At 36.6% G+C, this 25,795-nt stretch overlaps 1 protein-coding gene across 1 annotated transcript; it reads right to left on the bottom strand.

The window, feature by feature from the left end:
• Positions 1-62: 62 nt before the first annotated feature.
• Positions 63-20,398, bottom strand: LOC145782893 (uncharacterized). The gene is made up of 14 exons (XM_082594656.1): positions 20,269-20,398; positions 18,446-18,575; positions 17,195-17,324; positions 15,946-16,080; positions 12,705-12,868; positions 11,625-11,754; positions 10,979-11,141; positions 6,595-6,773; positions 5,645-5,834; positions 4,299-4,434; positions 3,344-3,480; positions 2,328-2,493; positions 1,463-1,592; positions 63-225 (listed from the first exon to the last, which is right to left on the bottom strand). Exons 2-14 carry the CDS (start codon positions 18,539-18,541, stop codon positions 77-79), a joined length of 1,905 nt encoding a protein of 634 aa, XP_082450782.1. The 5' UTR covers positions 18,542-18,575; positions 20,269-20,398; the 3' UTR covers positions 63-76.
• Between the last annotated feature and the right edge of the window lie 5,397 nt (positions 20,399-25,795).

Below are 25,795 nucleotides of genomic sequence, written 5' to 3'. Positions count from 1 at the left end.
TATTTTCCAATGACAAAATAGTCATGAAATGGTAATATCTAATCCGCATTCATGCATGTTGTGTTTTCATCATCTTTTACTCTTCGTTTTCTTGTTTGGAATAGCGCAAAAGCTTTCCTACATGTCGTTTTTCTTTATATCGAAGAAACAAGATGAAAAGCAGAGAAATACACACGAAAGTAGCCACAACAGCCCAAATGATAATCCCTGCAGGATTTAGACAATCTGAAAAAGAAAATAGGATTTCGTCAAAGACTTTTGTAAGGCTTCTGAAAAAAATAGGCTAGCCTATGTTGTGTCCAACGCAAAATTTTTGTCTTGGACCTTGTTTCAAAATGTTAGCAATTTCGTTTCGCTGCCCAAAGAGACGTGAATTAATTATTATTGATGGCCAATGCTTCAAAAACGTAGGCTATAACTAAACCATGGCAATCTACACAGGCCTTTGCGAATTGAGGGTCAATGTACTTTCGATTTTAAACGAAGCCAAATTTAGTTTGCATTCCTTTGAAACGATAGTTTCGAAAATCCGAACTGTTAAAGTGTAAAAAATGAGGTAGCCCAACCACTTTAGCATCACAAAATTAAGTCACTGCATGAAACCTCGAACCAATCATAAGATACTTGTTTGTGACGTAAAAAAGAAGACGACACAATGCAAGCTAATGTTGGTTTCGCCGCCAACAACTTGGCCTCAGAGTTGGGGCTAGAAAGTAGTCATTTCCATGACCTGGGTTCTTTTCTCTCACCTACCATTGCTATTTTTTCTTCTGTAATTACCAAACAAAGTTCAACGCAAGGATCAACTCTCTGGTTGGTTTTTGAATCTTTATCCTCGGACTGACAAAACCTTGATAGGTTATTCCTGGTAGTTTCGCATACTTGTAGAGGCTCTTGACACAGGGCCGGTTACCGAGATTTGCAGAGTGAAGTTTTCAGATTGTTGAAGTGTTCTTGCCGGGGAATTATTCCATTCATTAGGTGCCGCTGAATGGAGATTGGAGAGTAGTCCTGAAAGTGCATTGCTCAAGCACACACCCCAAGAGTCGAACTTGCGCAGCGTGATCTTGAGCCAGGCACCGTGGACGTAACCACTGAGCTGACAGGGTGGTGGCATAAGAGTCACAATTGGACGGTATTGTAACATGTTTTGATTGGCTGGCGCTGTCATTGCAGTTATTGGGATTTGGCAGAACTTTGTCACGTTGAAGTGGCTTCCAAAAATGACAAACCTTTCCCAATTGCCAGTATTATTTTATTTCCAACAAATATCGTCCGTTATTTGCATGGTAACATTAGCTCAAAAAAAGGCTCTCTTTGTTTTATAGTCTAATACTTACAATATCAACTTTTTTAGACTACTAGCTATTTCAACTACTAACAGATCGGCCTCCAGTCAGATATTAAGCTGCACTTTGGCATGGCCTGTGTAGGCTATGTGAACTTAAATAAGCGTGCCCACCTAATTTAAGGTAAGAAACATCATCATCGCGGCAAATGAAGTCATCAACTTTGAGTTCTGAAGACTTTTTTCCATGCATTCGTGATGGATCGACGCAGTAAAATCGAATCTCTACACTGGGATCTTCCATCTGTACAAACTCATGTCAACATTCCATAATGGCTAGCCCTATTACCAATTCAATATCAACTTAAGTTTCCAACTCATGATATCATTTATAGAAGGGCGGGACCTACAGTGGCCGATTTGGCATTAAAACCGCCAATATGGCAATCCTGTTTGCAGTGCAAGATAAGACCTAGCATTTGGCTTCCAGTCCAAATGTTATTATAGCGACTTTTAGGCTTAGCCTACGTGTCCAGCAATGTCTTCTTGCCTACTCCTAAGGTTAATATTGTTGGTCAATGGAAAATAGCTGTTCGTCAAAATTCGGAAGTAATATAGGCCTAGTCTTGTGCTTATATGGACCAATCGAAACCCTTGGCAGGTTTTTGACAATTTTGTTTACAAACGCTACAGGCTAAAAGCAGTCTCCCACCGCTGAAATAAAAGCGTAGGCAAATCATAGGCTATAGTTTTAGCACAACCTCAAAATTTCGTATATGTTAGGGTACTTAGTAGCATAATAAGTTGCTTAAACTTTGACCAGGCCTTCAAATGTAAAGCAAATGTTTCTCCAAGCCTGACAAGGATGGATTGGATACTGATGGGCCTACTTGCTTGTTAGGCTAATCAATATATCGTTTAAAACAAATTGCACTACAGCACCGTACTTCGAACTAAGATTAGACCACGTAGGGGTTAAAATATGCTTCTCTTTAACAAAACATCTAATCTAGGAGTTAAGCTTATTGGGTAGACTTACATCTTCCAACCACGTTTTGAACTTTTTCATTCTGCAATCGCATGCAAATAAATTTTGCCACAGATCAACTTTCAACCTGGACTTGCTTACATTTGAAAACACTGTTGGTGGAAAGACTCTTATTTGATTTTCCGATAAACGGATATTTGATAGCTTTGTTGCACCACTGCAATGTATATAGGACAATTAGCACGCTTAGGCCTACGTACAAAAATGTTAGTCGTTCAGCATTGTAAAGAATATGATGTAGTTTAGTCATTTTTGTAGTTCTTAAGCAATCGTTAGCCAGCCAACTAATATGTATTTCGCTTTTGGTGATTCTTTATTCCGTGCTACGAACTATAGAGGAAACTTTGGTAGCCTATTCTGGAAAACTTCCTCACTTGACTAGCCTACTAGTTTAACTTTATTGGTCATTAAACTGGCTTTCACAGCTTAGCAATAAATAACTATCAACTTAAGGAAGATGCAGTTTCGATTCTTTGACAAGGACGGAAATTCTGAATTTGCGGTTGTTGTACATAGGTAGGTATGATGTAGACCAAGGTTACTCAACTAATCTTAACAAAGGTCCAGTTTGACAAGTTGAATATTTTTAGCGGTCCGGTGAATAAGTTATTTCACACGCAACCACGAAAGTTCAACTATCTGTACCAAACCACTTTTTTAGGTAAAATGTAACTCAAATTGGATTTCTGAAAAAGTGTTGGGGGGTCTGGGATTCGAAGCCCCCCAGCAACTAAGATAATCACAGTAAAAATTGCTTCCTCCCATTAGAAATCTGTTTGAAAAAGCCCTGAAACGTGGCAATGAGGTTATTCTTCCAAAAGCTCAAGGTCCACCATCAACACCCAGAAGGTCCGGATTCGGACCGCGGTCTGCCGGTTGAGTAGCCCTGATGTAGAGTGTAGACTATAGCCTACTCTCAGCTCACAGATTTTACTATGCAAAACATAACTAGGCTGCTGGTAAGGCTAATAACCTACGATTTCATGCAAACATTGCACTTAACTTACTTGAATGTGTCTGGTTCAATTGTAGAAATGCGATTATTGTCAAAATCAACAAGCCATAATTTGGAGCACAAGGAAAACGTAAAATTTGTGAGTTTTGTGATATAGTTGTCGCTAAAATCCGCATAAGACAAATTTTCCTGAAATAAAAATGAACGTGCAGTCACAGTTGATAGTGAGTTAGCTGATACAGTATAGGCCTATGTCCAGTGGCGTAGTCTACACCTGATTTTCTTGAAGGCCCAATTACTTTTTTTTCTTGAAAGTGTCTGTTTGCAAATATTAGTCACACACCATTACCAATCCCACCCTCATTAATGATATTGATACGATAGCTACCAGTTTTAGAATTTATTCATCACCAGTCAAACGGGAACAACTTGGCATAATAATTCAGCAGTCAAAAGCAAGTGCCTTCACAGGTCAGAACATCTACATTATCTGATACGTAGAAACTTATTTCAACAACGTAGGCCTGTAAGCTACGTAAAAAAACGTTTCCGGTAAAGCTATATTTTTTCATCACCTCAAAATTCGATGTTGAGCGGAAAAGAAGGTATAGGTTATTTTTTAAATTCGAGCACTTACATAAGTTGGCTAATGCTGATATCAAATAAAAAAAATTCATGAAAAAATAATCAATAAAATAATTCATAAAATCCTGAAAAATATTTTCATAGACGGCGATGTTACAATTAAAACTTAGGCTTTGCTAGCCTACTGACTGAAGGCAACAGAATAGGCCATCTCCACTCACGGCATGCAGGCCATGTAATAGTTTACAGAAAACAATATTTCAACAAAAAGCGGAAACTTCATTCTGTTCATTTTGGTTAACGGCCAAAGTCAGTGGTCCTGACTCATCGTCTATACAAGCATGCGAAACTGCCAAGATTAAGTTTCTATAGAGGCTTTTGCAGTCCAAAAACAAAGATTAAATCAATCAATCAATACAAACCATGTTTTTGACGGAGGTTGGCAATGCGGTCAATGATAAATTTCGCAACGATACACTTGACAAGTCTAAATTCTCAAAAATTTCTCCAGAAAATTTCTCGATGGGATTTGATCCCAAATAAATGCGATTGATCTTCCTAAAAATAAGTGTAAGAGATTGTGATGTATCAAAAACGCATCAATTGCTCTCTCACTGACATGTTGTAAATACATTCGGTTAAAAACACTAACACGTTTTAGCTTACAGGTAGGCTAACCTAGCTTATAGCCCATTCAAAGGAATATGAAATGAGATTATTTATGGATGACTATAGCCTACCTAAATAGTTAAGTTATATTTTTATGCAAAAGTTTTACATCTTTATTAACAACAGAAGAACACCGATTGGTGAGGACAAGTTGCGGTAACTAGCCTACACTAATACCTTGCGCATAACACTTCCAAACCTAAAGTGTACAAATCCTCATTCGAATTAGCCACTCAACAAACGATTTTTTTAATTCTTGAATGAAAGTTTCTCAGCCTTTAATCTTTTCCAAAAAGAGGCCTCACTCCAAAACGATTTACTGATCTAAAGAAGGCTATATTCATTTCGGCCCTACTTCTTGCAAAACTTCCATGCTCCTCAAGAATTTTCTCACCAGGGCTGTGGAATCAAGAGAAAAATATGCGTCTCCGACTCCTCGGTTTATAACGCCCGACTCCAACTGCTGCTTCAGTGTTGCCAGATTCTCGACAGTTGACAGACATTTTTTTGGATTTTTGACATTTTCACTTGTTTAAAATTAAATTTCACACATGCTGTGATCGAATTTTAAACAGCAAATTTCACAAAAACTGACAAGAACAAACAATTGCATTTTCTGAAAAAGCGTCAGAGCGCAAAACGGAGAAAAAGAAATGTTGTGTATCGCTACGGATCATTGCTTCTAAGATTCCGCTGTTGGTCTGCGGAAACTTGTATGGAAACTTATATTCCGCGATAACACGTGGTTGTATTTTAATGCATTCATTCTTATTAGTTCATGAAGTATAGTGCGTTATTATCATTTGTCTTACTGCGGGTTTCTCTCAATCTCGATGACGTTACTTCTCTAGAAACTTCTACGTAGCTACGTCACTGAGCTTCTCTATCAAACAAAAAAAGTTTTGCATCATTCATGAAGGCCTAATATTAAAACGTTTGCTTCCTATGCAGAAGATATTTAAGGTTTGTTGTTCAGAACAAACCTATTAGAACGGACAACTCATGGGTCCAAAATCACGGTCTGAAGCAGGTTAAGGTGTCCTATGCCACCAAACACATCATTAAATTGAAATTTGTACGTAGCTTTTGCTTTTCTTACCTATTGTACATGAAGATGTCTGATGCGGTCACTTTGATGGCATTGTTATTTAAAGACAAAAATGTAATGTTGGGAAAGCTCTGTAAGTGTTCTTTAGTAATCGTCACAATCTGATTATAAGACAAATCTAACTGTTTTAATATTATAAGGCTTGTTCCACTGTACGACTGCAAACTTTTTATAGAGTTATCTAAAAACAAAAATACAAATGTTAAAAAAGGTTGTGAGTCTGAAATAAATTTACCAAATTGAGATAATTAAATATTAGCCTATAATTATTAGCCGTGCTTTAGGCCTTTCATAAAATGAGTGAGCTTACCAACGTCCAACATAGTAACGGTAAAATCACGTCTTAATTTTATTTGAAACTGCAGGGTAGACTGGCAATGTTTTATCTTGTAAGCGGAACTTTTTTTGAATCTTTAAGTTAAACAAATGTGCAATTGCTCTCAAAGGTAGACGATTATTTAGATTACATTTGAAATAAGCGAATAACATTTGTTTGATTGAACTTTTTCTTCGGACTGAAAAACTTTCTTTGTAAGCTTCATCTTGGCAGTTTTTGCATAAGCTTACTTGCAGAGGCTTTGAACCAATAACGCAGGCCCTATCTCCGCGATTGACAGAGTGAAGTTTCACTTATTGTTGAAGTGTTGTCTGTGAATTTTTCTACCCACTAGGTGCCGCTGAATAGAGAGCTGTCCTTGCATTCCACTGCTTAAGCGCACATCCCGAGGGTCGAACCAGTGCAGCTTCATTTTGATTTTTTTTTTTTTCATGAAAGGCGAACAACCAACTAACCTAACAGAGTGGATTAATTTAAACTAAATCCATGTTTCCAAAATATTGAGGAGTCGAACGGAAACTAGTGCTCCGCAAGGTAGGCCTAAAGATAAGTTGAAATTCTAATAGCCTCCCTAAACCTTTAGCATGTTTTAACCACAACTTACTTTTCAGAATTAAGGCAGTCAGTTTGTCAAAACCTTCAAAATCTTTGATGTACAGAGTTTCTATCTGATTCCCGGTGATGTACAACGACACCAAGTCATTTGGCATATCAATTGGAAAGGAAGTGTAGTTGGTATTCATACACTTCACTCGAGGAAAAATATATTTTCTCCAGCTCATGCTAACCCATGAAATAAAAATAAACTCCGCGTTCGATAATAGTTTTGTTTTAAGTGGTCCAGAATTCAGCTTTTTTTCAAGGTAGGTTAGCCTAAACTTGCTATAGGCTACAGTAACATAGGCTAGTTTGCAAAAAAGGGTTAGTAGAAACACAGATTTTGGATTTTTCAGCTGCTGTTTTCTAAAAACTAACAAAATAACTTCGTTAGTTTAAAATTTGTCCTCAATGAAAAAGTCTGAAGAGTGAAGCCTGATACCACGACCCTATACCTGTATAGTGTACACCAGGGCTTCCCAAACTTTTTTGCTCGCGGCCCCCTTTAATCTCCTAAAATGTTTCGCGGCCCCTTGCGATTAAAACGACGAACAGCGCGAAATATAGCCTACATTTGTAATATTTATTGAAAAGCTTAAAATTAAATCTAACGAAAACTAAAAACAATTTACCATTCTCAGTTCAGTTTGTTTTTATTAATTTCTGACCATAACAACGAAGCCTATGGGAAGTCTATTGAAAACAAAACAAAAAAGAAAACACATTTATTCATTGTGAACAAAGCAAGTCCAGTCGTGGCTCAGGGCGGAATTCAGATTTGCGTCTCAAAGTAAGTCAGTGTTATGCGTAAGTCAGACTTATATAGGCCAGGCTTATACGAGAAGCTTATTTGCGATGCAGAAACTTGACTTACGCGTGACTTATAAAAGACAGTATTAAGCCTCTTTGTTTTCGCGCGAAAGAGAAATTGCTATAGCAACTCTTTGGTTGAGGTAATGAAGCGTGAAACTGAAGGCTGTAAAGCTGAGCTACATTCCTTCTGAACCACCAAATAAGGCAATGTTGTGCTTTAAACTCACAACTAGAAAAAAACACTTTTTTATGATGTTGAAATACGTTATAGTTGCATCAGTAAGTCGTTCGTTAACTAACGTAGATACCAAGTAATCCATGACGCAACAGATCTAGCACAAACAGTTCATTCACAAGCAAGGAATACTTATTTAACAATGAAACAACGTAAAACAATGTTATGCCAATATGCACATGGCTTTCATTTACAATAATTCATAAATTTGAAAGAATCAGGTTACTCAAGTTATTTTTGATGCCTAAATAGGAAAGTTTTGACTTTGCTTGCACATCATGGCCAGGATTGACACATGATGCGCGGATTTTTGACAACAGCATCATTCGAGATAAATTTGCGAATGGAGAAATTGATGGAATCCTATTGGGTGACAATGGGTATGCACCGAGAAATACGCGCTACAATTCTGCAAACAGAACTTTGACTAATCCCGGCCAAGTCGCCATCGCTTCTCTGGAAATGGCCAGTTGCAAAAAATTGAAGGCTTATCAATAGCTGCAGTATGGGCGGTATTGCATGCGGTCGGGCTGTCAACGTTTCGTCCTTTTTAAACAATTCAAAGAGTTCCATAGTTGCAGTTTTGCTAAGATGGAAACGTTGACAAAACTGCTTGTCGTAAAGTTGATTAAAAAGATCTGCATGATCGCGAACAGGCCTTTTAATGTGAATATTTGCATACTCTTCTTTGAAGAGTTGCCTAAAAGCAATGGTTTGCAAATTTGTGAGAAAACGAAAATACAATTATATGCAATAATACTGTATACTGTGACCTAAGTATCAAACCAAAACCTGTGTCAATAACGCCATGTTTCAGATGGACTAACTAACCCTAACTTTTTCAGCTGATCTGTGCCCAGACAGCAAGATTCGTCATTAACCTTCATTCAACGCCTGCAGACGTTGAATCAATGTAAACATAACGGGTTTTGCTCTCTGGGTGGTCCTTTCAGTAGAGCTGTTCGCGTTAAAAACTTTAGTTAAATCATTCCTCGCTTGATTATTTTGGAAAGGCTTTTTTTATCATTTTTTTATTTATTTTCCACCACTGGAAAGTCTTTGATGAGGTCAATAAGCAGTTGGCGTTCAGAATCGTTGTAATTAAATCCTCTTGGTATTTTTATTGAAATAAGAAATGATAATGCAATTTACATTTAAAAAGGGTTACGGGAATTTGTATAAACTATGTTTATCTAAAAGCGCAGTAAACTCGCTCATCAAGTTGCTCACTGAATTTAAAGCAGTAGTTCATATCTTAGCGATAGTTAACTGACGCGAAGAAGTGTTTGCGTATAGCTGAGCTATATTCATGCTAAATCAACAAATAATGCAATGTTGTGCTATTTAAACCTACAACTAGAAAAAAGTCGTTTTTTGTGACGTTGAAATAGAAACGTTGTAGTTGCATTAGTAAGTCGTTCGTTAACGTAGATGCCAAGTAATCCATGACGCACCAGATCTGGCACAAACATTTCCTTCACAAGCAAGTAATACTCATTAAGCACTGAAACAACGTTAAGACAACGTTATGCCAATACGCACATGGTTTTCGTTTGCAATAATTCATCAATTTGAAAGAATCAGATAACTCAGGTTATTTTTGATGCCTTGAAAGTTAAAAGTAGTACAATTGTAGGAATACTGTTGCCAGTGTATGACTAAAAGGGCGGGCGCATAGATTCCCTTTGGTCTGAAAACTGTCAAATGTAAGATAGTTAATAGACTTGTTTTTTCCTGGCATTGCAGACAAAGGAAAAAGTATGACCAATCACAATTGTATGTTTGCAAAAGTGATGTTACAAGCAGTATCACTAAACTGCGTGTCAGCGTCTGGTTATTCAACAAGACAAAATAGGCATTTCAAAATTTACACCACCAGCAATAACACTAGTAACCTACTATTGTCAGCGTCTGAAAGAAGTCTTTATTCAACAATCAAGCCAACTGTCAGACCGAAACTCAGCCTGCAACCAAGCTAAGATAACAGGCACACCTGCTTCACATTAAAAACTATCAAAAAAGTATCGTGGCCTTTGCACCAGATGGTCTATTTTAAAAAAAAATGCTGTAACAAACCTCCTACTTTCAATACCTCCAGTATTAGCCGAACTCTTTTTCCTTCAACAGAGGCTTAAACCACCTCCGCAGGTGGCTTATATCTTTCGGCTTTTAAGCCGAGTATAAGCCTTGCTAAAGCGTAAGTCTGCTTTCTGAATCGCAAAATCGACGCTCAACGCAGACTTTTGTCCAGACAGACTTAAGCCGCCTTAAGTCTGGTTTCTGAATTCCGCCCTCAGTGTTTGTTAATGCAGGTCTCAAGGCGGTTTCAATGTTGTTTAGGCTGGAACGGTAGGCGAAGTAAGACCATTTCAGATAAATCATTGTGAAATTTTTGTTTCCAGATGTTCAATTTTTCTATGAACGAATCAATTTTAGATTTCAATGCAAAATATTGATGTTTTCTCCTAGGAGGGACCAATTAAATTCGTTCAGTTTTTCAAGCAAACCTGACATTTGGCATAATTCCAAGCTAGATGTCATTGCGAAAATGGTGGACCTAGACTGAATTTTATTCTGTTAGAAAAATCACGATTTCGGTTTTCAACGTCAATTGGCTAGCCATTTTAAACCTTTGACTTTTGAAAGCCACCTCCCTTCACGATGCAGTAAAAGAGTTTTTAACTCCGATTCCATTTCACCTCTTAAATTTTCAAAAATACGGGCAGCCTATTGAGCGCGCGACTCTTAATAAAGTTAATAACTGTCACAGCATCTCGCACAGAGGTGTTAATATGCAGTAGCCTACCTAGTGCAAATTGGTATACTTTCTGCGACCCCTGAAGTTCGTTACGCGACCCCTTGGGGGTCGCGACCCCCAGTTTGGGAAGCCCTGGTGTACACTACTGTATAGGCTATGTATGTCGTTTGGTAACGACTACTTTGCAGTAATTTTGCATTAAAACAACCTTTCAACCCAAAGAAAGACTATACTGTAGTTCCTATGTTATGAAGTTTCCTTGTGATGAATTAGTTAGGTAGCTTAAAAACTTCATTACAATAATAAGATGTCTACAATAAAGATCAAGCTCTAAAAACTCCAAGAAGCAACTAAGTCGGCTATTTGAACTACTGTATTTCTGTTGCGGTAGTTGTTAAGAATGATAGATTATACGAATAAATCAGTAACGATTTTTCTGGCTTTGTAAACAGAACAAACGATAGGCCTACTGTTGGAAAAACTTATGTTTGCAAGTGCATCATAAAAAAAAAACGATAAAGCTTTATGCCGATATGTGCAGTCATTCAGGGCAAGAGTAGGCTTTAAGATATAACAGCCGCTCACTAGAAATAAGATTTCTTCGATACGTTTATTGCAGATTTAGAAGGGTACTTCGTCCCGTATTCATCATAGCAAGAACACAAGCTTGGACAAGAGCGGTTTATTGACGTATTTGTTGGTATTGCAACTGGAAGAATTTTATTGACTTTTGGCGACGCTTGACATTCTGTTTAAAATGAAAAAAAGTGTTGTGAAGCTATTTTTTAAAATATTGTCGCTGATGAAGGATGAAGTATTGAGTACCGTATTGTCTATCAGATAATGAAACAAAAACAATTTCATTTTCACATTTTTTCAGTTACACACAAATAAGATAGGCTATTTAAAGAGGTGCAACTAGTGGGATGGATAAAACTTTATGTCAAAGAGACAAACATAGTTAGCCTATGCTACTGTAAAATAAAGTCACCTATCAGTCATAGCCTAATAGCTACATGTTGCAAATTTGACACAAAATACAAGCAACGAGCGCAAATCTATACTTGTCTTGTAGCTTTAGTGAAGTTAGTCCTTCTGGTGTAATTATAGCCTTATAGAAACTACAAAAAACACTTTTTGACTTGATGTAGGCTACTCTAAATTATAAAGAATAAGCTATGTAGCCTACCGTACTCATGCACACTGGAAAAAAAAACGTTTTTAACTTTACCGGTCCACATAGTGTCATTTGATGGACAAGAAAAATCTTCCATCGAAAGATAAGCAGTTTTTTTCCAACGATTTCGCAACGGTTGCATGCATTTATAAGGAACTACAAGCAACGTATCTTCAAATTGCCTCTAAATCATTTCACTTAATTAATTTCGTTAAACCACAAAACTTTAGGATTATAACTTAACCTCATAATTGTAAATAATTTACGGTTTGACATCATTAGAGTACTTTCAATGAAATTAGATTAGGCCACATTAGATTTTAGCCTAGCATTAGGTTTCAGCTTAGTTACTTGCAAGCCTACTGAGTTTAGTTAACTTATATAGTTAGGACATGTTATTCATAAATTAATTGTAATTTATTTCACACCAGTTGGGTGCAAACCAGCGTTAATTAAAAGTTCATATTGTACAATTGGCGATTTTCAGCCAAATAAGTTTTACATTGTCCATTAATTTCATAAACTTTAAAACTTTGATCCTTCCCTAACTTTTTTCTACATAGATCAGCGGCTGCAATGTCGGCTTAACTTATAAAGTGTTCTTTTTTTTTGTAGAAAATCTGAGAGTAGTTTACTCTTTGCTAAAATGATAAATATGAATGTTTTCCCTACATTGCAATATAGTTGGCGGCCCTAACCTAATGCTTTCTTGTCCTGTTTTTAAGCCCCACCACTAAATGTAGGGGCTCACAAGTGGATTTGGGGGGGGGGGGCAAGATAGTGTAAACACAGCCCTGTTTGTAAGAGACATGCTATTACCATGAAAGACTTTTATTTTATCTAAATAAATTTCATACTGTAGCATGCATCCCTCTTTTCATGTTTTATTTTTCTAGTTTTGATCTATAGGCTACACGGCCCTTTAAACAATTGCAGATTGTTTATAACCTCTATAGATTTACACTGTAGGCTATGCACGTTTTCAACTTTTATGATTTTGCCACCTTTTCCTTTTGTTGGTTTTGTTTCCGTAGTCTATTTTTTAACTTCACCATTTATTGTTGTATTTCGACAAAAAAATGAATAAATTGAATTAATGGTTAGGCTACAACACAAATATATAATGCGATTTACCTTATCTAACCACTTTTTAAAACCAGCCATTGAACAATTACAGTTCAAGAGGTTGTCATACAAAAGTATATGCAAACCGGCCATGAGAAAACCTTCAAACGTGTTTGGTGCTATTGTTTGGAGAAGATTGTCCGACAAATCAATCATAGTCAAATTTTCAGCGCCTGTAAAATAATTCAATTTGGGTAGAAGGGTTGCTTTTTTAATCACAAACAAACAATGCTTAGCAACACCACAGCATTTAACATTACAACAAAACAAAAATAAATTGAAATAACGAACTCTTTCGGCTCTTCTTACAGTTCTTTCCAAGCGTTTAAAAGAAAATAAAAGTTTTACATGTAGGCTATAAGAATATTAGAGAAACATACAATAACAACAAGAACAAAAACATGCTCGTATTTATACATTGACAAACTGCCATCCTGCTCACAATTGACCTTGCTGCGAAGACCTTGCTGCGAATGATTGCTCAGCAAGGTCAAGCATTTGATAGAAGAAAAGTGTCCAAACAGATTGCACAAAACAGAAGGAAGCACAATACGAGATAATTTAATCAAAGACGGTGAAGACATAGGCACCGCATCAAATAATTGGCTGCTAAGCCCAGGGGCGTTGACAGGGGGGTCTAGGTGGTACTTTTGGACCCGGGCCCGGAATATTTAAGGGGCCCGGATTTAAAAGATTTGCCGCGACTTCAAACATTATTAAGATCTTAATATAATCAGATCTAAAGGAATTGCAATCAGAGGTTAAAACAGCCCCTTCAGCCGTCATATAGTAAAGTACCGGGCCCCCTTCTGGGTACCGGGTCCACTTCAGCTCTGTGGTGCTAATAATAATAATAATAAATATTTGATGTTGTAAGCACCGAGGTGCTTTTTCATCATTCTGATATACATAACGCATTTGCTGTTAATTAGGTTAACAGCTAGTTTCATAACTAATAATTCTAACCATCAATAACATCTGATAACATATATAAACTTTTAGAAGACATATTAGTGGGAGCAGAAAATGAAAAAATACGATCATATGTACATGAAAAATACATACACAATAGTACTATCACTTAATACACATCAATAGCCACTTCAGCCACTACATATAGCCACTTCAGCCACCAAACAGTAAAATAAGAATTTAGTTTAGTCTAGTACTGTATAGTGATTTCCCTTACCACGAATATTTCCCTAACCACGAATAATATTAACCCAAAACACGAATTTCAAAATATACAAGCTAATGTTTGTTTAAACTCAAAAACTGAAATGGCACAGGTAAGAAGATTGCTATCCCTATTTCTGGACTAAAAATTAGACCAAAACCGCTTTTCAGATTGCAGCAATCACCGAGGCCCAAAAACCTTTCCCAAATCAAATTGAAAACTTTCTGACCTTCTGCAATAACTTTGCTGTAAATTCTCTTTTTGTGAGCCTAAAATGACCAGTGAAACATCAGTGAAATCGGGAAGTAATAATCTAGCGCCATGTGACAAATAAAAGTTCAAAAAAACAATCGCTAAATAGAGATAGTAAGTTTCGCGGTTAGGGAAATTTTAAGTTTGCTCAAGATCTATTAAACAACCATAATTTTGGCATATCAGGTTTGATCTATTCCTCTTAATTTTTTTACTTTGAACGGCATGTGTCATACCCATTTTAAGAGCAACATTTATATTCATAACATTGTTGATGAAAGGGGCCCGAAAATAAATTGGTACCGGGCCCGAGAAATCCTGTTAACGGCCCTGGCTAAGCCCTAGGTTGGAATATTTCATATAGTGCCTCGTAAATCTTGGTTTCGAACTAGGACAAACATCTGATCAACACAGGTAACAGTTTGTCAACGCATAGATAAGAGCATGTTGTTTTTTTTGTATCGTATGTTTCTCTAATATTTTTATACATCTAAAATTGTATTTTCTTTTAAAAGGTCTAAAAAGGGTTTAATTTGTTTTTGTTTTGTTATTAATGATGCTTTAGTGTTGCTTTGTTTATGTAAAATATTTCAATTAAGTAACTTCACTGCTGTGAGCAGAGCTAAATTTTTGCCGGACCTCGACTTGAAATTCTCGATTTTTTCGATCAAATTTTTGTTTTAGAAACCTCGTCAAGTTAAATCTATCACAAAGTTTGAGACCTTCTTGATTAATTAAATCTTTATTCTCGGAGTGAGAACGCCTCTATGAAAATTCAATCCTGACAATTTTAGATGCTTGTGAAAGACTCGAACCACTAGCGCATGTCCGGTTTTTCAATTAGCGATGAGGTTTCCGCTTGTCATGTTGTTGCCTGCGAATTATTCCATCCACTAGATCAGCGGTCGGCAACCTGCGGCTCCGGAGCCGCATACGACTCTTTTATCTCTGCGCTCTGGCTCAAGCGGATGCGCTATGCAATGAAGTTCAGGAGCAAAAATCACATTAACTGCGTGAAATGAATCATTAAAAAATATGTGTAGTATGTTTATATCTGACCATGAACCGATTAGTTGTGTTTCCCGGGCATGTTAAAAGTTGACAGCTGTTGGAATGGTAACTACAAATCAGTTCTACAGGGTGCGGCCGAATAACTCGAACAAAAAGCTTTCCTGTAAGCGTTAGGTTTTTTCTGTAAGCAGTCAGTTCGATGGTGCGGCTCCGAGCAGGTTTTAGTTTAATGGAGACGAGACCAAATGGCTCTTTCAATGCTAAAGGTTGCCGACCCGTGCTAGATGCTACTGAATTCTGTCCTTAAAATGCGCTTCTCAAGCGCATACCCCCAGAGTGGAACCAACGTTGCTTCATCTGTCGTTTCACATCGTCAGGCGCTTATCCAACTGATCTACAGGAACAGACTTTCAGAAATTGTTCAGCAAAACTCAAAAACTGCAAGTTTAATTTTATTTTTTTTAAAACTGATTATCAGAAGGCGTCGCATCGGAAATTTTCTAATGCTTCAAAAGCTACAAGTCATATAAAGTTATATAAAGAAAATGAGCACTCCTACAGAGACCTGGTCTTGCGTAGGCTTCAGACTACGTAGACAACATTGTTTCCGAGACTTCTCATAATAGGCCTATCTGTCATTTCAAACTACATTTAGCCTATAGGCCTAATTCAAAATCAAAATTACATTGTTGGAAAATCACAATTCGCATGTTCGAAAGGCCTGTGTGGCCTATAGATTGCTATTTGGTGCAGCCTATAAGCTAGTGATAGAGTTTAATAACGATAAGCTTGAAAACTATAATTCCTGACCTTTAAATGCGTTTTCATGAACAAATGAAAGGCGATTGGATTCCAATTCTAAGGAGGCAAGGCTTGAACATGAAGAAAATGAATTTTTGTTCAATTTTGTGATGAGGTTAGAGGAAAAATCCGCTCCTTCCAAATCTAGAAAAAAATTTTTTAGAGATTCAATCTAGCCTAGCCTACTTTTAGTATCGGAGTAGCTTATCCACTTGCAGGTTTTTTTTTTAAGGTTTGGTTTGGGTGACCGCTAAGTAGTTTAAGAGACCGCAAGTGTTTCATTTAAATATCAAAAAAAAATAGCCAAAAAATAGCCATAACTACATACAATCAACGCAACATAAAATGAATTATTCGACAAAGCACAGCTTAAATGATTGTGACATCGACCCAGCGACCAAACAGCCTGCCCAACACGGCCGCCAAACAAGTTTGCTGCACAGTCAAACAAAGTGTGCTTGTTGGCTTCTGCTTGTTATGTTTCCACACGTAAAAACTGATCATTCATCATCATCATCATAATCCATCGTCGATTTGTTCCCCACTAGTGGGGGTTGCCGATCATTATGCGCCATAAATCAGAAATAAACATTGACGAGTATCGCAGGTGCACTTCTTTTGTGAATAACTCTTTCATTCAGCTGTTAGCTGTACCTCCACTTATTCTTTTTTCCGGACGTGATCGTGGGCTATATTCGTATTATCGACAAGACATAGCAAGAAACAACCATTACTTTTCTACTGTAGTTGCAAGTCCAAATTTTGGGAAACCGCTGGAGAAATTTGGGGGACCGTTTCGGTCCCCCAAAACACCTTAAAAAACACTGTCCACTTGTATAAAAACTTCCGTTCTTTCGTTGATATATTGTCATTTACTGCACCCATCTTCAACATTTAAAATCACTAGCAGCTTTTCATACAGCTAGAGCACAATGACAAAGTCCAAATTCACAGTGAAGATCGCTAAGTTGTTTTCAATTATCATCCTTAACAATAGCAACCTTGTGTCTTCTAGAATGCATTCGAATGATTGAGAATGAAATGTTAAACAAGAAGTTGACTGTCAAAAACGCTTTCAGTGGATGATGTCAACCAAAAGTCTCACGCTCACAACTTTTACAAGCTATATAGACTAATGTTGATTGTTGAAGGCATTATTTAAAATATGCATCTTCTGCAAAACTTTGAACTTACACCAAAGCGGGGTTAGCCTGCACTCTATAACGAACAAACCGTGTTTGTATCAACACAAACCTACTTGACAAATTCGATACAGCCGATGGTAGTGATGTCAAGTTACAATTACGAACATACAACTCGATCAAAGGAAGCTTTGGCATCCATTCATCGTAAAATGCGATAATGGGATTGGAATTAAGCGCAAGATACTGAAAATATAAAAGATGAAACAGACGAGTTGCATAACTTATGTGTTTTGCTCCTATTTTAAAGTCTTTGCAATAATTATCTTTTATAGAGTTTGAAATTAAAATTTTATAGTTTTGGTGCAACGATCAAACTATGTTAGTTCGATGTGGTAATATTTTGTAAAAACCCTTCTCAATTACTGATGGAGTCCGACAAGGAAGTGTGCTATAGTTCCAACTTTTTGTTACTCTCATGGATAAATTGTCTCAAAACGTTTTATGTTAGCAGATGCTCAAAGAGCAAACCAACCGTTTTTACATTGATTAACCGTCTGCAGACGTTGAATCAACCTAAACTACGGTTAATTTTTTGTCTGGGGGGACAATTGTTGTTTTGCTCCCACCTTACGTGGTCTTCAAGGTCTTGTCAACTGCTGTAGCCTAACAATTATGCCTCCAATCATGACATTGTTTCTAATTGTAATAAATCTTTTCGTTTGTTGCTTTATTTTCTACATTTCAAACTCTCTTTTATGATGCCCGAGTCTTGGTTGGATGAGAAACAAAAAATTTGTTCAGGCGATTATATGCTTATAACTGGATAGTTTGCCTCAATTGTTTTGACTTGACTGCATATTATATGTCATGTAATTAGTGTTACGTCTAGAAATTATTGCACTGGTATCGTCTTAATCGTTTTCGAGTGGCTTAAACTGACAAGTTTTGAGACCTGTATAATCTGCCACGTTACGTGAGTGCACATAAGGACCAAATTAATTTAATAATGTCTTCGATAACCTCTGACTGTTTTTACAGATCCCACTACTTCAAATATTATCTGAAGGCTCTTTATCTTGATTACTAATTAATTTCGCTATTGCCTGGTCTACTTGTTTTGTCATTTATTGTGTGCTTATTATGGTCAATGTTTGCCTGCAATAAAATTGTAGACTAATAGGCCTAATAATAAAAAGCTAATCAATAAGCATGAAGAATCTGTAGCTTACATTTCGACACTATTTATTCATAATTGAGGTAGCCTAATGCATAAACAAGTTTTTATGGACTCTTTTTTTTCGTCACGTGACCGGCTAGCCAAGCCAAACCCAAACGTTTCAAGTTACTTAAACAGTTGGACTTACTTTCAGATTTTGGTTGTATCTGAAATCATTTTTAAAAATCACAGAAACTTTGTTTTCACTCAAATCGAAAACCTCAAGATTTGGAAAAGATTTCATTGCTGCATTTGGCACTGAGGTGAAATTGTTGTTGCTGTTTGAATAATAAATATATTATTTACAGTAGGCCTACAGTAGCTTATATTGAAGTAAAGGTCACAAAATGAAATAAAAAGTACAAAAGAACAGCGTTGCTTCATAGCGTACAAAGTAATTCAACTTTAAATTTTTGTGCTTTAAATTTTATGGTAATTTGTCAGTAGGCTAAGTTTTTTTTCAACCATTTAAAAGAACTTTACTTTACATTGCAAATTATTTTACAAAAAAGGCTAATATACCGGTACTGCCTTTTACCATCTTTAGTGTTGTAGACTAGTGCTACTCAAACTTTTTTATGCCGTGTACCGGCTGAGCACCTTCCATCACTTGGCGTCCCGGTCAATTTGCGAAAAAAAGACAAGAGCAAGTCATTATTACTTTTGTAACAAATACACAAAAAAAAACAAGTAAAAAAACACTTTTATTAATGGTCTTTCGAATTTTGATGCGAAGGGTGCGCTTGGTTGTTTTTCCTATTTGTTTGTTATATCTCTATCCTGCATTGCGGGAAAGCGGACTTGAGCGCTATGCATCAGTGTACGCCTTCGGACGTACACCTGACCCACGCTGCAGTCGACTGCAATGTCTGTTTCCGGTTGTCTACTCTACTTATGACTTAAATTTTGTACTACCCATTACTCGAAATCGATCACTGGATAGAGGCAATTGTCGTAAAGTTTCTTGCCCAGAGAAACAACAGCAAGTGCGGGTGGCTGGAGTCGAACATGCAGGCTCTCGACTGCGAGCCCAATGCGCTAACCACTCGGCCACTGCTTTGCAACCAGCAAATCCAATTGCGGTTCAATGGAAGACAATGCTACTCAAAGAGGAGTATGGATATCCAACTCGTTTCTGTGTTTTCCCTTTAAACAGCTCATGGTAGAAAAGCCGGCTTCACATAGATATGTAGAAGAGAATGGAAACAGTGTTTTAATAGCCATGGTACATGGCCATCGAACATTGCGATACTTTGTTGAAATAATGGATAACAATTACGAAATAACATTTCTTTGTGACGTAACTGGAAGTCGTCGTAGTAGCGGGCCACCAAACAGTCTATAGCTGGGAAAGCAGATTGAACATTATTGTTGCCTAAAAATTATTATATAGACGTTCTGATCAACATAAAACAAATTACTCAATTTACAATTTCTCCTAACTGACCGCGTACCAGCAGCCAAGTGCTCGCGTACCGGCACCGGTACGCGTACCGGCGTTTGAGTAGCACTGTTGTAGACTACCTCAAAATCGTAAACTATGTCATTGTTAATCACTTAAACTATTTGAATCATTATTGGATAAAATATCTCCGTAAAGCTACGCTTTTGCAAACTAGGATACAGTATTTTAAGTAGGAATAAACTGTTTGGAATTACACTGTCTTCATCTTCAGTGCAATAAATGTAGGCCGACATTTATAGCATCGTCCTACATTATACATCATCTACATTTATTACATAGTCTTCATCTTCAGTGCTAGGCCTATATAGCCTACATGATTGCACTGAAGGTGAAGGCTGTATAGCTTTCGAAACGTTTGTTGAACATACGTTTGTTAACGGTATCTACATTTGGGACTCTCTATTTTTAGATTATTTTAAGTAGGCTAGCCTTCCCTAGTAAAGACAAAAAATATAGGCTAGGTAAGCAACAAGCGATGCCCATTTTTTCCACCTGAAAATACTAACCACAATAACAAAGAATCCACCAAAGGTAATATGAGATTTTTGGAAGAGGGCACTAGAGTTTTTAACTGGTTGCCTTGGAAATCAACTCTAGAGAGGTTTGTAATGTTTTTCAAGTTGTCAACGTTGAATTGAAAGTTTTCGAACAGAAGAAATCTGGTATTTCCTTTTGTGTAGTCCCCTGACGAAACTTTAGAAATATTGCTACTGGAAAGCTTTACTAGGAGCGGTTGTGGATTCCTGGAAACAATTAAATACGTAGAGTAGAGTTGCATCAAAACTGGTTACAAAAATGTTTATATTTTCTGAATAATATTTTCACTAAAATATTCTTTGTCATTTTAAGTTATAGTTTTACAACATAAAAGTTGCAAACTGATAGCCTACCTATAAATCTACTACAAAATATTAGTCAATTACTAGGCTATGGGAAATCGGTGACTAGTTGGACGCTTCACCAAAGGGACACTATCGTTTTCTTGAACCGTGGTGAATGTAAATGATTGAAATTTTGCATGTGGAAGCAAGATACTAATCAATGTCATTTGACGTACGGTAGTTTGATGGCAAATTTTTTTGTAGTTTAATCATGACATCAAAATGAGTTTTTCTCACTTGTTCAAGTAAACATGAGTGGTCAAATCTCTTTCGTGTTTTTGATTTAACGATGACTTAGTAGGAAGTTGTTTTTATCCTTATAACTTACACTTCCATTAAGCAAAAACTGCAAAGTTATTTTTTTCAAGTTTGGGACTGAGAGACAAAAATATTTCAAAATGGGGTTCAGGTACCAGTGGGACATTGTGTTCAAGGACCTGTGGGACAGTATAAACGTGTGTACGTACAACATTATATATAACACAATTATGATGGTGTTGACAAATCCTTTGTTTCAAAAAGTCATGAAACGTTTAAACAACTCCATTGTGTATTATATTTTGCTTTTAATAGTGTTTGTTTTGTAAATGTGAGAGTTTGTTGAGTCAATCCATTAAAAGTATTTATTTCAATTTTGATGTAAAGTGTCGCAACAATGCCTTGTAATACACAAATACATGCATAAAAGCAATGTAAAATCTCTGTTTATTTGTTTGCAACTGGTTTCTTGTTGCACTAAATGCATTTTTAAAGTGTCCCACTGCTTCTTTAGGTTTGGCACCAGTGAGACACTTTAGTGCGGCATTTCAAACTTGAAAATAAAAATCAAACTATCAATTTTTTCCGTGAAAATGTTTTGAAGATTTGAGCAAAAAGTTGAACTTTATGAAAAATGTGTTTGGTACACATTGTTAGTAAAATAATTATTTGAGTTAATAAAATAAAAGATATTTTTGTCTCACTGGTCCCTGATCTCCCCTATAATATTTTTTGAGAAAGTAACATTTTGTTCCATTGTTTTCTCATTTAGGGGAGAGTGGGGCACAATTGGACATGGGGTACAATTGGACATCGCATTTTATAGAAAAAATTGGAAACTCTGGAAGTCCCTGCCTTGGCAAAAAATTAGTTTCACATTAGTCGTTGTACTATGAAAATTCTAAGAGTTTGTGTTGGTCGTGTATTGAGTTTGGCGGTGGGAAGTCTTTTAGCACCTGTATAGTATTTTTAGCGGATTTTGTTTTAATCGTAATTTTTTTTATGTAGAGTAAAGATTTTTAGATTTTTTTTTTTTCTGTTCAAGCCATATACAGTAAAGTATCTTTTCATTACCTTTGCTTTGACCTGACTTTTAGAACAGGTTGTCCCTGCCCAACTTTAAATCGATGTTGGTGTGTGGGGCACAATTGGACACAAATTTTGGGGTACAATTGGACAGCAACACACATGGTAGATCATACTGTGAAAGTAGTTCTTTTAATATTGCATGGTCTCATGTAACGCAATGTCATTTAAACGTTGTAATACATTAAAAATAAAAATTTTGGGAGACAAGATAAAATTTTAGGGGGGGTAAAATTGCTTTTCCAAGACCCCCCTCCCCCGTGGCAACGTCCCTGATTTTACTGCAATAAACAAGTAAAATCTATTTATTAGAGTCCTTGTCAGTTTCTTGATTACTTTTGTGTTGGTTTAAACTGTTGTTTCTAAACCATTGATAATATTTGCAAATGTCCAATAGTGCCCCATTACCGGGGCACAATTGGACAAAAACAATATTTTTTTCAATTGACTGTAGTATTTAATATGCATTACCTAAGTGTTGTTTCACTGTCTCATTTTGTTAACAGTGTGATACTTTGTTATTGTGCAAAAGTTGGAATTTGTTAGACTTTTAATATAGACGGGACTTCTATTTTACTATTTTTTGTCCAATTGTGCCCCACTCTCCCCTACACGAGTGTTACGAACAATTTTCACCAAATCAAACGTCATATAAAAACCGTTATGGTCTGCTTAACCTAGCTGGCATCTTGCGTCATGGAAGTTGCTGGAAGTGTCCAAATATTGCACCATCGTTCGTAAGACCTGATGAAACATTGCATCATCGCCTTTGAACACCTGTTTGAATTGCGTGACAATGTTTTTCATTATTGCGTCACAGTTACTGTTTACGTGAGTTTGAGATATCGCAAATTATTCTAGTCATTCGTAAAATGGTTGCTTGAAAGTTGGCCGCATATTTAACTGTTTGCTTAGTGCTGGCCAAAATTTCCGTCTTTTATCTAAGTAGTTTGTTGTAGTGACAAGTTTTAGTGGTGTACGGTGTTGCATCCCAATTTCGACAGCCAGGTGGCTAATTTTACAGAAATACAATTTTGAATAGACGGTTTCAAAAGAGTGTTTCTTCGGTCATTACATACAGACGAACGGATCCGGGAATCTTAAGTTACAATTTTCCAACGAAGAGATTATGGTTTACCGTTGTGACCAACGAGATTATCAGCTACGTCACAGTTATGGCATATCAACACACCAATAGATAAAGGTAGCAAAACATTGTTAAGTTTATCATACTAGCATGGGCTTTTCAGAAGCCTTGAAAAGACGCTAAGATCCTGACAGTTTTAGCATAGACTATACCACATTTTGAAAAAAATCTTTGCCAAGATAGGTTGTAATCTTAAAATAAGACATCAGGAGTTCTAAAGAAAAAGAGAACAATATCTTTAAAGAAACATTTTGTTTGATTGAAGGCATCTTTATTCTCGGACTGGGAAAGCTTCTTTGACAGCTTAATCCTGGCAGTTTCGCATACTTGTAGAGGCTTCGAACTACTGACGCAGACCCGGTCACCGAGATTGGCAGAGTGAAGTTTCCGATTGTTGAAGTGCTGTTGTCTGTGAGTTATTTCATACACAGGATGCAGTTGAATGGAGAGATGCCTTGACATGCGCTACTCAAGTGCACACCCCGAGAGTCGAACCAGCACCGCTTGATCTTGAAGTTTCTTGTTCCTGAAGTCAGGTGCTTAAGCAACTGGAGAATAAAGATTCAATCAATTAATGAAAAGCGTACGATTTTTTTGTTCCAGAAAGCGTTGACAAACTGTTGGTTAGGCATCCTTGGCGACTGACGTCAGTTGCTACTAATATTGCTATGAGCAGAATAGATGAGAGAGTTGAATGAATCTTTCTAAAACAATGTAGCGTTTTCATATTCTTAAACTTCTTTACTGGGATGATCTGAAGCAGAAAGATATATTCGTCCAAGAAACATTTTCGTACAAAAAGAATGAGCCTAAATTTATTGAAAAACTAATTCATCGTTTTAAGCTACAAAAAAAATGCTTCTGTGCTACACAGGGCCTGATTAAGGCTCATGGGGGCCCGAGGCACAGCTAAGTTTAGGGGCCCCTGTTGGCAATCGCTTTCAAAGCAATGCCATGTAGTCTCTGCGAATGATGAAATATGGGCTAAAAAATAGTTCAAGCAAAACTATAACTTCATACATATTAATTTAGCCAATTTACCTACAACTTTCTAACAGTATGAACACTTTTATACTTATTACAAAAATTATTGGATGAAAAATCTCTCTAACAGGTTGGCAATTGAGCTCATTTTAATTTCATACAGGAAACACTAGCAAAATATAGGCTACATTTGAATTTGAACTAGCAGAGTTTATTAATGGTTCCTTGAAACCAGTGGTGTGTTAAACCTTTTGTGGGCCCCGGGGCCAGAATAATTTTGGGCCCTCTATCGTCAAGCAGACCTATAATATTGTGTATATTTTCACTGCATCGACATGGAAATGTGGTTCATTTCAATAGACTTTCTCACCAGTTTAGAAAACAACACAAGTGTAAGTAACCGCAAACACAGGTCTATCATTTCTAAGCTACACCTTTGCTAGGAATGAAAGCCAAAAGTGTTAACAATTTCTAATAAAAAAAAAATACTGGGGAGCTAGTACACAAGTCCCCCCACCCTTGGCAACTCATGATAAAAAGGAATTGACCAAAACATGTGGATGGAAGTGTGTGAACAGTAAAGCAAAGGTAAAGTAATTTCACCCTATATGTTTGGTTGAGTCCTGTCTTTGTCATGAGTTGCCAAGGGGGGTGGGGGGGGGGACTTATATACCAGCTCCAATACTGGCAATGGAACATTATCGATCACGACGCGGTCATACCATCGTACCACACAAAATTTTGACTGTTTTAACTTTGCCCTGCTTTGCCGCCCGGTACCGCGCAGATAAAATCTGGGGATAAAACCAAATCTGTAGAAATTATTAATTTCCATTCAGATTTGGTCATCTGATAACATTATTGTTTTTCACTATTTTTATGTTTTATCTGGCAACATTACTTGTTCTGTCAACCAAGGTGAAAACATTGTGATTGTACGGTAACTTGTAAACATAAGCAGTGTAAAGCGTTTTGAGGATCAGGTGTTCAATTATTTTTATTCAACATTATTTCATTCCAAGGCAAAGCTTTCATAATTTTATGTAGGTATTCAAGTTAATTAAAGTTTTTAGGGTATGGTAGCCTAAGTTAGTGGCAAGAATAAACAGGTCCCTTGTGTTAAAAATGATTTTTGTTTTGTACCGTACAACATGTGATATGCCAGGCTTATAAGGTATTTGAAAATAATTGAGCAATTTCATGTGCATATATTCAGAAAAAGTAAATACAGAAGAACGTTTCTGCTAAAAGTACAGGACAGGTTTTTCCTGCTCGCAACATCACTAGTCAAGGATATTTATAATTATGGTATTGTAAATGTTAAAATTGAAATGATAATTAAACTATCTGAAATGCTATTTTGCTTACAGCTTACAATTTTTTAAAACAAAGCACTTTTATTGATGAAAAGAATCTGAATATGTGAATTCAAAAGGGCCCTCCAGTTTTTTTTTTTTTTGTTTCACTATTTGTGCTTTCCAATTTCTTTCAATGTCTTCTAAATGATACTTAAAAAAAACAGCCAGATTTTTCAAACATATTGGTAAACACATAAAAAATACTCTATAAATTTTTCTGTTGATTTTGAAATGGGCCCAACTACAGCAATTGCACTTCAACTTCTCTATAGTTTCTCCACAGAATCCTCAATGAGTGAACTTTTTAGGTATGATGCTT

This window comes from Aplidium turbinatum, chromosome 14 (genome assembly GCF_918807975.1).
Source record: "Aplidium turbinatum chromosome 14, kaAplTurb1.1, whole genome shotgun sequence".
Taxonomy (NCBI): Eukaryota; Metazoa; Chordata; class Ascidiacea; order Aplousobranchia; family Polyclinidae; genus Aplidium; species Aplidium turbinatum.
This window is presented reverse-complemented; position numbering and strand designations above follow the sequence as displayed.